This window comes from Ursus americanus, chromosome 34, assembly GCF_024610735.1.
Source record: "Ursus americanus isolate L20-20 chromosome 34, mUrsAme1.1.p, whole genome shotgun sequence".
NCBI lineage: Eukaryota > Metazoa > Chordata > Mammalia > Carnivora > Ursidae > Ursus > Ursus americanus.
In genome coordinates this window covers 29773581-29787019 of record NC_142160.1, presented here as the reverse complement: position 1 = coordinate 29787019, position 13439 = coordinate 29773581, and the positions used below count along the sequence as shown (strand labels likewise).

Genomic DNA, 13439 nt, shown 5'->3' with positions numbered 1-13439 from the left:
CTTATACTATGTCTGGCACAATGGCTTCCAAACACATTTTAGAGTTTGATACTCAAAACCAAACTTCAGGATGCACTATGGCTGAGGTATACTTCAGGCTGTAAGTAATTTCTTACAGGTTACATAAGCTTTGAATTTCATGAACAGAGAACAATTTCTTCCTGTTGCTCATGATTCATCCTTTCTTTACGCCTGGAACATTTATTCTTTAATGATTTTTAACTACCTTCTTTTTGATAGTTTATCTCCTCTTGTACTTAGTTAACTATGTTCATTAGTCAAAAAGTTTTGTCTTTTGTCAAAAATAGTATTACTATCTCTTTTTAAAAACTTATTCATCTATTTATTCATTAAAAAAATTAACCTTCAATAATGTGTTAAACATTGTCTCCATTTTTCCAATTTATAAATAGAAACTATTTTTCTAACATGCATGCCTTACACAATAAAATATCATTTTAAAAAATATTATTTTACGTCAGGTCTATAGTATTGAAGTGATCGTAATTCTTTTTTTAAAAAAAAGATTTTATTTTAAAGTAATTTCTATACCCACCATGGGGCTTGAACTTATAAACCCAAGGTCAGGAGTTGCATACTCTACTGACTGAGCCAGCCAGGCACACCAAATTGATCATAATTCTTGATTCATAACATAGTCTCACTATTTTTGCAAGCCCATTTTGTGTTTCTTTGCTTATTTATTTAATGATAAAATTATGCTGATAAAAACATGACCCAAAGATCTAATACAAGATCTAAACAGTTGTTAATAACATACACTGCTTATGTGCTCATCTCTATGATGACCTTTCGCCTCCCCTTACTTGAGGTTATTTACATTGTACATCTTCTCTTTCTGCATATAGTTTTATCACTTATCTGAGTTCCTGCAATGTATACTGTTATTTTTCTATTGCTTTTCATTTTATAAAAATTGTACTGAGTGGATCCATTTTGGACTCCTTTTCCTTCATTACTATGTCTAAGATATATCTATATCATTTTATAATTGTAATTTTTATGGTTCTGAATAACATTCCATTGTCTTGTTTATGGGGATTATTATATTTCTCTTTATATACATACATAAGAGTTTATCTTGGGTATGGAATTGGGAGTGAAACTGATGAACCACAGAATTTGTGAATATTGAGCTTTACAAGATAAGGCCAACATTTTTCTAGACTGATTATATTAGTATACACTTTCATCAGCAATGTAGAAGAAATCTTCTTGATTCGCATACTGTTTATTCAGAAAATCTAATTTCCTGTCTTTTCTTCAGATAAATTTAGAACAAACTGGACTAAATGGAAGAAGTAAACCAGTCTGTGGTGTCTGAATTTGTTATTTTGGGGCTTTGTAGTTCATGGGAGCTCCAGGCCTTCCTACTAGTGATATTTTCTTCACTTTATTTGATCACCATTTTAGGCAACATCTGCATTATGCTCCTAATTATTGCTAACCTTCATCTTCACTCCCCTATGTACTTCCTGTTAGCCAATCTTTCATTCACTGATTTCTGCCTTTCCTCAGTCACTACCCCTAAAATGATCACAGACTTTCTCAAGGAAAACAAGACCATCTCTTTTGAAGGCTGCATGTGTCAGATTTTCTTTGGACATTTCTTTGGAGGGGGTGAGATGGTGCTACTTGTGTCAATGGCCTATGACAGTTACGTGGCCATCTGCAAACCACTTCACTACTTCAGCATCATGAACAGGCAAATGTGCATTGGGTTAGTGATGACATCATGGATCATTGGGTTTGTGCATTCAATAAGCCAACTAGCCATGATTATAAGGCTGCCCTTCTGTAGACCAAGGGAATTGGATAGCTTTTTCTGTGATATTCCATTGGTGATCAAGTTGGCCTGCATAGACACCTCTGTTTTAGAAATGTGGATAAATGCTGACAGTGGGGTACTGGCAACCATCTGCTTCATTCTGTTGCTAATCTCTTACTCTTATATTCTGCTTTCCATCTGCCTTCACTCTAAGGATGGGGCATCCAAGGCTCTCTCCACCTGCACTGCCCACATTACAGTGGTAGTGTATCTTCAGGCCTTGCATCTTTATCTACCTGTGGCCACTCAGCATCACCTGGGTGGACAAGTTTCTTGCTGTATTTTATGCTGTCATCACATCTCTCCTAAATCCAGCCATTTATACTCTAAGGAACAAAGAAATTAAAAATGCCATCAAGAGACTATGATGTCGGCATATGGATTTCTGTATTTCAGGGTCTCACAGTATCAGAATGTCCACTGTAGGATCTCTAAATTAGCCATGCCTGTCCTGTTGCTTGGGACTGGGAAGCATTCCCCAATTCACATATGGTAATCATGTGTATCTCTAGTAAAACTTTTATGCCAATTCTATCATATTCCATAATCATTTGTTGATCATGGAATGCAAAATGATTTCCTGTCTGGAAAATTTGGCAAATCTCTACGACTATGATTTTGGTTGTGCTCAAGAATGACTTAAAATTAATAACAAGTTAATGTTACTTACTAGTATTAGTGCTGCTACTTCAACACCTTATCTTAAAGTTTTCTATTATGCTAAGCATTTCTTTGAGCAAAGCATTTCACATAGATCTCTAAATTTTGGTCAATAGGTCAGTGTATTGAATGTTGCTCTTTATATTTATAAATGGATACTTAGTCTCTCAGTTGATATTTTAGCTACCTTATCTGGAGAGACAGCTGTAAAGATAATAATTAAGTATTCCCTATCATACTCAGAAAAGAAATGAATCATAGTTATAATCTGATGAGAGTATTGTCCCCTCAACCTCATATTTTAGTCATTTGTGAAACAGTGTAATTACCTTCAGAACATGTGCTAAATTAAATACAAACATGGATATACTAACGACCTTTGGGGATTTTACTTCTTTCTATTTGTAAATGGGTTAGAAAGTTCATTATCTTTTTTCAGATAAAAATAGGGAAAAGTTTTCTGAAAGTGAGGCCCAAAAGTCTGATTTTAGAGTAAATTATCCATTTAATTCACTTCAGTGTTCAGATGGCCTGTAAGCAACTGGATTATATACAAAGTTTGTGAACTGTTCGTTATTACTACATACAACATAACTGAAGAGGAATGGAAGCAGAATGTTCAGCTTTAGCCCAGAAGGCTGATCTGAAGCTTGCGTAGCTCCAATAAGGATCAAATATGTGCCAGTTGCTTCAGTTTTAAAAGGTCTCATGACTGCCTGTACATCTCACCAATAGTTAAAATTACCGTAAAACACCATAGAAGTCTCGCAAAAGTAGTTTAGGAGTAGAAATTTGAAGAAAACATTTGTGATCTAACACTCCTTGCATGTTCCCTCTGCCTTGAACACCAAGCATATAACCACCAGCTTCACACAGCAGAAGTGCAGCCCTTTCTGCCCATGGGTCCTACCCCCGTGCTGTAACAAAAGCACATTTTGAGAGCTTGTTTGGAGGTTCTAGCAGGGGAGCGCAGCTACTCCTATACACTTGACTGAAGAATGGTTCTCCTCTATCAGGGAAGGTCGTCCTCTTCACCCGAGTGCACAGCTTTGGGAGGGTTGCACATGGAGCAGTGAGGGAGGAAGGGGACACCCGCCTAGCCAGCCAGATCAGCTGAATCAACCCTGGAGATCAATGGGGTGACAGATGTCGCAGCCAGATCACCCTCACATCCCCAAAGCATCTTTTTGCACCAAAACATCTCAAGAATTCTTTCTTGACCATGCCCTGGAGGCCCCACATCAATAACTTTCTTAAGAATTCTTCCCACTGTATGCTTCAAAAAGGTATGCAAATTTACATCTCCTTATCTGAAATCCCTGGACCAGACATACTTCAAAGTTCCTGTTACTGTTTTTAAGTGATGAATTAAGGAGAAATTTTATTTCCAAGCTCATCAAAGATTATTACAAACACAAAACATCCTTTCCAAAGTGTCCCAAATAAAATCAAAGGCACATCATCAAAGTAAAACACTTGTGACATTAAGAATTCATTTAGGTTGTCATATTTTCACATTACTTTGTGTTTAATCATTTGCATGTTTTGATGGTCACATTAAAACATTTATTTATTTATTTTATTTTTATTTTTTAAGATTTTATTTATTTATTTGACAGAGATAGAGACAGCCAGCGAGAGAGGGAACACAAGCAGGGGGAGTGGGAGAGGAAGAAACAGGCTCATAGCGGAGGAGCCTGATGTGTGGCTCGATCCCATAACGCCGGGATCACACCCTGAGCCGAGGGCAGATGCTTAACCGCTGTACCACCCAGGCGCCCCACATTAAAACATTTTTTTAAAGACATGAAATAATGTAGTATTTTTTTTTAAGTATAACCACAACTGTAAAGTAGAGGAACTTAAGAAGACAGAGACAAGTCTGCTTTGTACACAGGATGAGGTAATCTAATATCCAACACAACATGAATCTTTCCAAACAAGTTTGCTAAGACGCAGCTCCCTTAGTGTTACAAATAAAACAATCTTCTCATTTAAAAAAAAATCAAGACATGATTTGATTAATAAAGCCTATTCTTCCCCCAGTTTTGTACTTGCTTGTCTTCATTTAGAAACTGTAAATTCATGAAAAAAGAACAAGTTTTGTTAGGGTATAAAAACTTTAGGAACAACAAATTACAAATATTCAACTTTTTAACAGACAAAAATGTTTCCTTCCCAAAATGGAAACATCCAGTAAATAAAACAAACATAATATTCTGGGTATAAAAACACTAGTAATTCCTTTATGAAAGGGGTGTATTAGGCGGTATCATTTTTTTTTTCTTAAAGAATCTCATGACTACTTGTACACATGGGGCTCGAACTCACCACCCTGAAATCAAGACCTGAGCTGAGATCAAGAGTCAAACACTTAACAGACTGAGCCACCAGGTGCCCCAAACTTTTGTTGATCTTAAATATAAAACACTTTACCAAAAGAATCAGGCCATTATTATTTAAAGTGTACTCCTTCATCCAGTTTCCTTATCTGAGTACAAACTCATCAATTTCTGTAGAATTTTGACTACAGGACCAAAGCCACAGGAAAGGTCTAAAATACATGAAAGTCATTTGGCTGGAGAAAAGCGTTTTCTTGAGACTTGAAGGCATTCATCGCTTTGCACTGAAAAGCATTCCTCAGCAAACTTCTCCTCTACAGCCTTTAGAATAAGGCACAGGATCTGGGCTCTCGGAAGACATTGCTTCCAGCTGGAACACTTACCAGCAGGGCATCCTTGCAGGCATTCTGCATGCGATACTGCTCCAGCTCTGCTGCTGCCTGGGAGACCTTGATCCTCCCCACGCTGGCCTCCAGCAGTTGCTGCCCCACCCAGTGCTGCAGGCGAGCACGCAAGTCCTGGCCCTCAAGACAGGCGGTGGCAATGGGCTCCAAGGGCCAAGGGCCAGGCCGAGGAGTAGGCTCCAATTTCATACTGTTTTTTAAAAGCAACATGGTCTTGTGTACTTTGTAACATCCCCAAATAGAGCACCTGAAACATGAACCCTTATTTACAATAATTATTATTTCTGTGTGTGCGTGTGTGTATATGTTCTTAGTTTTTTTGTGTCTTTTATATCTCTGTACCTCAGTCTGGATGCTATCTGTTGACTTGTTTTTGAGTCCACTGATTCTTCTGTGTTCACTGTTTGTGAGCCCACTTAAATTCATAGCTTTATGTTGCTTTTTCAGTTCTAAAATATCATTTGGGTCTTCCTTAGATATTCCATTTCTCTGTTAAAATTTTTATTGTTTTCTCCACTTTTTTCAACTCTTTAAGTTCTTCTTTAAAATAGTGATTTTATACTATACTAATTTTAACAATTGAGCCCTCTGTGTTCTTCTTTTAACTATTTTCCCCTTAATTATGAGGCATATATCCCTGCTTCTTTGCATGTTCCTATTTTATGTGTTTAGGCATTGTGTATAAAAAATCTTATAGATTTGACATTATATATTCCTCCAGAAACTCCTTACTGTTTCGTCTATCAGGCATAAAAAGTTAAAGTGTAATCACCTCACTCCAATCAAGTACTGAGCTTCTTTGAATCGGATTGTAGTTTTTAAAAGACTTAGTATACATCTGGTTTACACCTCCTTCTTGGATATATCCCTTCCAAATTTTAATTATGATTCTAATGGATCTCTTGCTTCTCAATCTGAAAGATTTTAGGTGATTCAGTTTTGCCCTTCAAAATTTTTAAGATTTTTTATTTTTAAGGGATCTCTATACCCAAATGTGGGGCTCAAACTCAATCCTGAGATCAAGGGTCACAGGCTCTGAAGCTGAGCCAGCCAGGTGCCCTGTCCTTCAGAATTTTTGAGCTTAGAACTTTAGTCTTCTCCCTTTTTCTACTAGACTCAAGAATATGGCAGATTCCTCACTCAGAAATCTATCTTAATGTTTGTCCTTTTCAATTTAATGTACCCAGTAAGAATCCATTGCAAACATAAATATTAAGCAACAATACAGGAAAAATGTAAAATATTACTGATTGTATAACCAGAAAGAATTGCAAATACTCAGGATGTAGAGGCCTTTCATAGTCTAGCAGTGAATTTGGCTTGGTTTTCTTGTTATCAAACCAAAACATACATTAAATTAGTTTAGCAATTTCTACAGATTCTGCACACACACGCGCGCACACACATATACTTGAGACCCATAGCTTGAGCTTAAGAAAAGAGTTATACAAGACCTGTTACTAGAGGAAAAACTGTCAACAAACAATGTGGACAAAGTAATTGCTCAATAATGATATCAATCATGAAAAGATCAGATTAGTATCTATTTGACATTTAAAGAATATCTGCTTATTGAGTCATAGACATTAAGTCAGAAGTTCAAAAATTGTGCAATAAGATATGTAAATCTGTATAATATAAATATTAGATATGTATAATAAAGATTATATATGTATGCATGTGTGTGTATATACATATATACGTGTGTGTGTGTGTATATATATATATATATATATATATAATTTCCCTGCCCTAGGCCAACTGGAGGTGGCTTCAGTCCATGGAATTGAGGTAAGCAAGGGTGAGAGTAATAGACATAGGCCAAATACATGAAACATGCTATCTCTGAGGCTCTCCTTCTTGTTTTCCCACCTATGTATCTCAATCTTTCCTTATTACTTCTATCTACCTCACTCTCCCTCTTTGTTCCTTTTTCCTCCAGAGTTTAAATCATCTCTCATATATTTTTTCTTTCAGAAAAAATAAAATTGAATTATTCATATCCCGGGTTTAAATTGAAGGAAAGCTGTATATTTCATAGTTCCCTCAAAAGTTTCTATATATTAGCTCTAAATTGATCAGTTTGAATCCAGACGGTCTAATTAATGTCTGAGGTCATACTTTCAGCAGATTCTAAGTCTATAATCTGTGCTTTTTTATCAACTTCCCATAAACTTTTCTTGGGAAAAGTTGTCAAACAACTTGTTAAATAGAGAATTAACTGATAGTTCCATATACTTTCATAATTAGTGATCTATTCTGAATATTAAAAAATGGTGACTTTAGAAAAAAACAGCCTCAAATTTTGTATAGTTATTTAAGAATCTGTATTAGTTGAAGTTGTTTGAAAATGCAAAGAGTAATTTGTGCTCCTGTGAGTTATTTAGGAGATCATTCTCAAACTCGGGAGTTGACTACGCAGCCTCTTCATTTCCATCTTCATGTCCTTGTTCCTCAGTGTGTAGATAACAGGATTCAGAATGGGTGTAATCATAAAGTCCAAAATGGCAAGAAATTTATCCACTGAGATGGTGGGAAATGGCCACACATAAACAAAGATGCATGGTCCAAAGAACAAAATCACCACGGTGATGTGAGTTGACAGAGTAGAAAAGGCCTTAGACAAACCACCACGTATGGAACGTTTCCACACAGTGACTAGGATGAAGATATAGGACATAAGTAATAAGAAGAAGGTGCCCATGGAAATGAACCCACTGATGGCAATAACCACGAATTCCATTCCGTAGGTGTCTGTGCAGGCAAGTCTGATAAACCAAGGAAGGTCACAGTAAAAGCTATCTATCTCATTAGGACCACAAAAAGGCAAGTGGCCAACAAAAGCTAACTGGGCCACCGAATGAATGAAGCCAATAGCCCAAGCACCAGACAGAAGTAAAATGCACATCTGTGGGCTCATGATAGTCAGGTAGTGGAGGGGCTTACATATGGCCACATATCGGTCCAGGGCCATGGCAACAAGCAGCACCATCTCTGATCCACCCAGGACATGAAGGGCGAATATCTGGATGACACATCCCTGAAAGGATATGGTTTTGTCCCCAGAGTACAGGTCATGAATCATCTTAGGTACCGTCAAGGTAGAAAAACACAAATCAATGAATGAGAGATTAGCTAAAAGGAAGTACATGGGAGAACGTAAGTAAGGGTCAAAGGTCACTACAAACACAACAAGGAAGTTTCCCACAACAATTGTTACATAAAACACTGTAGAGAAGGCAAGGAGAAAATGCTGCACTGGTCTAGAGGTAGAAAGTCCCAGCAACACAAATTCAGACACTGGAGAGTAATTTGATTTATTCATTGACTTTGTGTTACCTGAAAGGGACAAATAAAAATAATTATAAAGGGATGCACCAGAGCTATTGAAAGAAACAGATGTCATTGAGTTTCAAATTCTGACACTAAAGAAAAAACTTCACTCTTGTCACAAAAGTCCCTTGAAAAAGTCATAGAAAGTTTATTCATTCAATAAATGTTGATTAAGCAGCTATCATGAAGACCTACATACTTGGCACTGTGCCACATTCTGGGGAATACTATTGTACAGAGTCCCTCATGTCAAGAAGGAGCATGTGTCAAGCAATGATGCAAGCAGTTAAGGGACTGTAGCTAGGAGATATCGCCAGGACCAATGTCAGCTGACACCCCAGAACTGATAAGGAGCAAAACCAGAGGAGGTCTGCAGAGACCCCAAACTGATTAAATCCCTTTAAAAACTGAAGGATCTTGGCAATAAGCTGTCAGACTCTTCAGACCTGACCCCACTATGTCTGACCACTTAAGAAAAGGCAACTGCCATGAAACGCTCTGCCCGACTGATCTCTGAACAGAATGGAGATCCTTCACTGCTTGAACTTGAAGCAGTAAGTGGCCAGAGTTGACCCAGAGGAGAGGGAGGTCTTAACTCAATTGTGCACCCACAGAATGACTTTGCGTTTGGTTCGTTAACTTCCTACACCCTTCTGTTATCTTGTTTGTTGTGTGGCTTGTCTTCTGTCCTGCTCTGTGTGCTGTGTAAAAAGCCAAGTTTAATCGCATGGTGAAATGTCATTGAGTTTGGAATCCTGAACCTGCTTTATAATTGTGATTTAATTTTGCTTTATGACTGAATAAAGCTGACATTGTGGAAAGACACAACTCATGTGTGTGCCTTTATAGCATGCTCATGACAAATAAATGCCCTGTCTTTATGTAGTCTGTAGTCTAGTCGTGAAGCTAGGCATTAAATAACTAATGACATAACTATATGATTATAATGGTAATAAGTTATTTGAAGAAAAGAACAAAGGGTATGAGAATTATAAGAGCTCATAGCAGTGCCATCTGCTGTGATCTGGAAGAAGACGTTTGTGCTAAGATCTAAATGATGAGTAGGAGTTAAATAAGTGAGGAAGAGTAGGAAGAGTGATCTACCGAGAAGAAAAACATGGGAAATACTCTTAAGAATGAAGAAACAGAACAATTTGGAATAAATAAAAGATCAGCAAGGGTCTGATCAAGGTAGAGTCCTCTACTCTGTATAAAGAATTTGGTCGATATCTTAGAAGTGATAGAAAGCCACTGAAGTAGAACAGTGAAATAATATTAGTACCTTGAAGAGTTGACAGTAGCTGCAAAGTAAAGAATGCAACAGAGTAATCCAGAGGGAAGAGAGAGATCTATTACGAGTCTATCGAAAGATCATATCAAATCACTACAGAAAGGATAAATTTATCAGTAAATGGTGTTGACATAACTAACCAAACTTGGTAGAAGTAAATTCCTGACCTTACAACAGTATATCAAATGCATTTTAACGAATATTTAAATAATAAAAGAAATGGAAAAATAGAAGAAATATAGGCTTATTTTTACATAATCCTTTGTGTGAGAAAAATCTAAGCATATCCCCTCATGTGTAAATCATGCGGAAAAAAATGGACACCTTCAGGTTAAAAAATGTAATCTTCTACATACTATTTTTAGAAAAAAAGACAAATGTGGGAAAACAGTTATTAAATATAATGATGAACCAAATTTTGAATGAACAAACACATAAAAACTTGGACGGAATAAGAAATCTAAATAGTCAACATATGAAGAATAGTCAAACTCACTAGCAATCAAAGAAATGTAAGTAAAACAACATGGATTTGCTATTATGTAAGAATAAATGAATAATATATCATCAGTTATGCTATGAGGAAACAGTCTTTATTATTCACAGTCAAATTCATAAAACTTCTCCAGAACACAATTTCAAAATACATATCAAATATCTTTAAATCGCTTTAGGACTAAGACTTATATTACAAGAAATTTTTCTTAAGGTAGAAACAACAGATAAGCCAAAATATTTAGCTATTGGGCAAATGTTATACAATTATTTATAAAAAGGGAAAAAATGGAAGTAACCTAAATTCAAATAACAAGGAATTATCTATAGTATATTCAAAGTGGAAAGGTATTCAACCTTATATGTACAAAATTATGAAAATTTAAATAATAAACCTTTATTTACAAAGAGCAGTTTACAAGGAAATGTACAGAAAACTTTTTTTTTTAAATTAAGCTAGAAAAACAGAAATTAAAAAAGCAACAGATTGTTGATCTCTGGATATATATATATATATATATATATAATATATATAAAATATATATTAGTTTGAACCATATGAAATTGGTACTTTGATAGATCACAAGGAAATGTACAGAAAACTTTTTTTTTTAAATTAAGCTAGAAAAACAGAAATTAAAAAAGCAACAGATTGTTGATCTCTGGATATATATATATATATATATAATATATATAAAATATATATTAGTTTGAACCATATGAAATTGGTACTTTGATAGATCAAAAAATAGTCAAATACCAATTTCACAGGAAGCCAACTAATATTAATTTTTTCCCTTATATGATTTTGTAAACTACTTTTCCTTTTCACAACCAAGCATTATTGATGCTTATTCCACCTGTGAATGGAATACCATGGGTCCCCCCCTTGCACTGCTACCACCAAGCTTTCTCCAGGCCCCACATCACTGACAACCATTTCTTTCATGTCATGACTTCTCCCTGCCACTTCAGTCATGCCTGGGCTTCAGCCTGGGCACAAGCCTCCACTGCATATATTAGTGGAATCACCAGGGACGCTATGTAGTCAAGAATAGACTTGATGGCAGCCAGGTCAAGCAGAAATGAGCATCCTGAGGGTTATGGCATGAGCCGGGTATTGTAGCCAAAAAGAAACACTATGGGAGTGATGCTAGGAGGCTCTGTTACAAGGGCCCTTAATGGAGAATATGGACAATAATGGGGAAAAATAAATAAGAATTGGACAGAAAAATAGGACAATCACAGAAGGGAATGGCAATGGATGTGACTTACAAGGAGCTTCCAGGTGTTTTTATATTTTGACCACGTAATGTGTGGGCCTTAAAAGACAAATATTTGAGATGCAGAACATATGATCCATATAATCACAATTATAGAAGGTGAAGACAGAATTGCTTTAGACTCAGAGATAATGCACTAAAAGGAAATTACCAATCATTTTCTCCGAGTAATAAAAATAAATGGGTGATTTTTGTTCACTCTTCTCCTTTTCCTTATTTTTTAAAATTCAGGATTTCTTGACTTATTATCAGCTGACTTCAGCTGACACAGTTCAATGGGAGAAAAGAGGCAATATTGTCATAAAGAGTATAGATTACTTATGCTAAAATATGTTAGTGCACTAACTCTAAAATGTGAGTTCCAATTTAAAAAATAGAAAAATATACAAATAAGTAACAACAATTGAAAATTAAACTTATCTAAAAATATTCAACCTCACCAATCATTAAGAAAATGCAATTAAAAAAAAAAGTCTTGTTTTGTTTTATCATTCTTTCTTAACATATTGGCTAAAACAAACCCCCCAAAAAAACTGGAAAAAGAAAAATATAAAGATTAATCCTAGCATGCTCAAAGAAGTCCTTATGATGGGAATTTTTATGCATGATTGGTGAGAGTGGAAATAAATATTTATTAGAATTTAAAATGTCCAAGTATAGACAAGAACAGAGGTGCCTCAGACCCCTAACCCTAAACAGAGGGCTAAATTCATATTATCATAACCAAAAGGAAATGCCACAGCTTACCTGCCCAGTGTTGATATATATTTACATGTTCAGTGCACTAGTACACAACAGCAATGACAAAGAATTGTAAATAACCAAAATATAAATTAATACCAAATCTTTCAATTTTTGCAGAATAGAATCAGTAGTATGATTCTGTGTATATGCACATAAGGACATCTTTAAGAACAAATGCCTAGCTTTTTAGAATTATTAATATAGTAAAATGTGATTGATTATACATGACTTTAACTTTCTAAAATCCTTATCTCTGAAATTTGGATGCCTTCTACAAAGAATTGGCATTTAATTAAAAAAAAACATGGATTTTTGAAAACATGAAAGTGAAGATCAGATCCAGGGGAGTTCTGGAAAGGTGAAGTAGGAGGATCCTGAGCTCTCCTTGTCCCATGGACACACCAAGATAACAACCACATTAACACAACTAACTGAAGATAACCTGAAGATTGGCAGAACAGACTTTCCACAGTTAATCATAGAGAGGAAGCCAAGTGGAAAAGGGTAGGAAGGGGCAGAGACGCGGCCTGGAATCAAGCTCCTGGGACACTAACAACAAACAAAAATCACAGGCACAGAGAAGTGAGAGGATCAGACACCACACCAGGCACTCCAGGCACGGGGGACCTGCACTGAGATGATGAGCCCCATAACACTGTCTGTGAAAACCAGTGGAGCTTAACTTCTCTAGTTTTTATAATCAATGGGGCTTAACTCTAGGTAAAAATTAAAAATCAGATGGCTTAGCTCTGAGAGAGCCTAAGGACTAGAGGAAACTGAGTCCCTGCGCTTAAAGAGCCAGCATAACAAAGATACAGCACAGAAGCAGCAGTTTGAAAAGTGCCTAGGGTATCCGGGGTATACTGAAGGGGATCTATTTATGAATCTCAAAACAGTCGGGCACACACAGGCACACAGGAGACACCCATGAGGTGCCAGGGGCTGGTGAACACGCATTATGTCCTAAGCACCATAGTATCTCTTCTTTGTAAAGCAACTACTTTCAAGATCAGGTGATGTAGCTGACTTTTCCAGTAC

At 36.2% G+C, this 13439-nt stretch overlaps 1 protein-coding gene and 1 pseudogene across 1 annotated transcript; one reads left to right on the top strand and one right to left on the bottom strand.

The window, feature by feature from the left end:
* The first annotated feature begins 1313 nt into the window (after positions 1-1313).
* On the top strand, positions 1314-2217 carry LOC123784862 (olfactory receptor 4K3-like; annotated as a pseudogene).
* A 5421-nt stretch (positions 2218-7638) lies between these two features.
* Positions 7639-8595, bottom strand: LOC148107196 (olfactory receptor 4F6-like). The gene has a single exon (XM_087858945.1). It carries the CDS (start codon positions 8578-8580, stop codon positions 7639-7641), a length of 942 nt encoding a protein of 313 aa, XP_087715071.1. The 5' UTR covers positions 8581-8595.
* Between the last annotated feature and the right edge of the window lie 4844 nt (positions 8596-13439).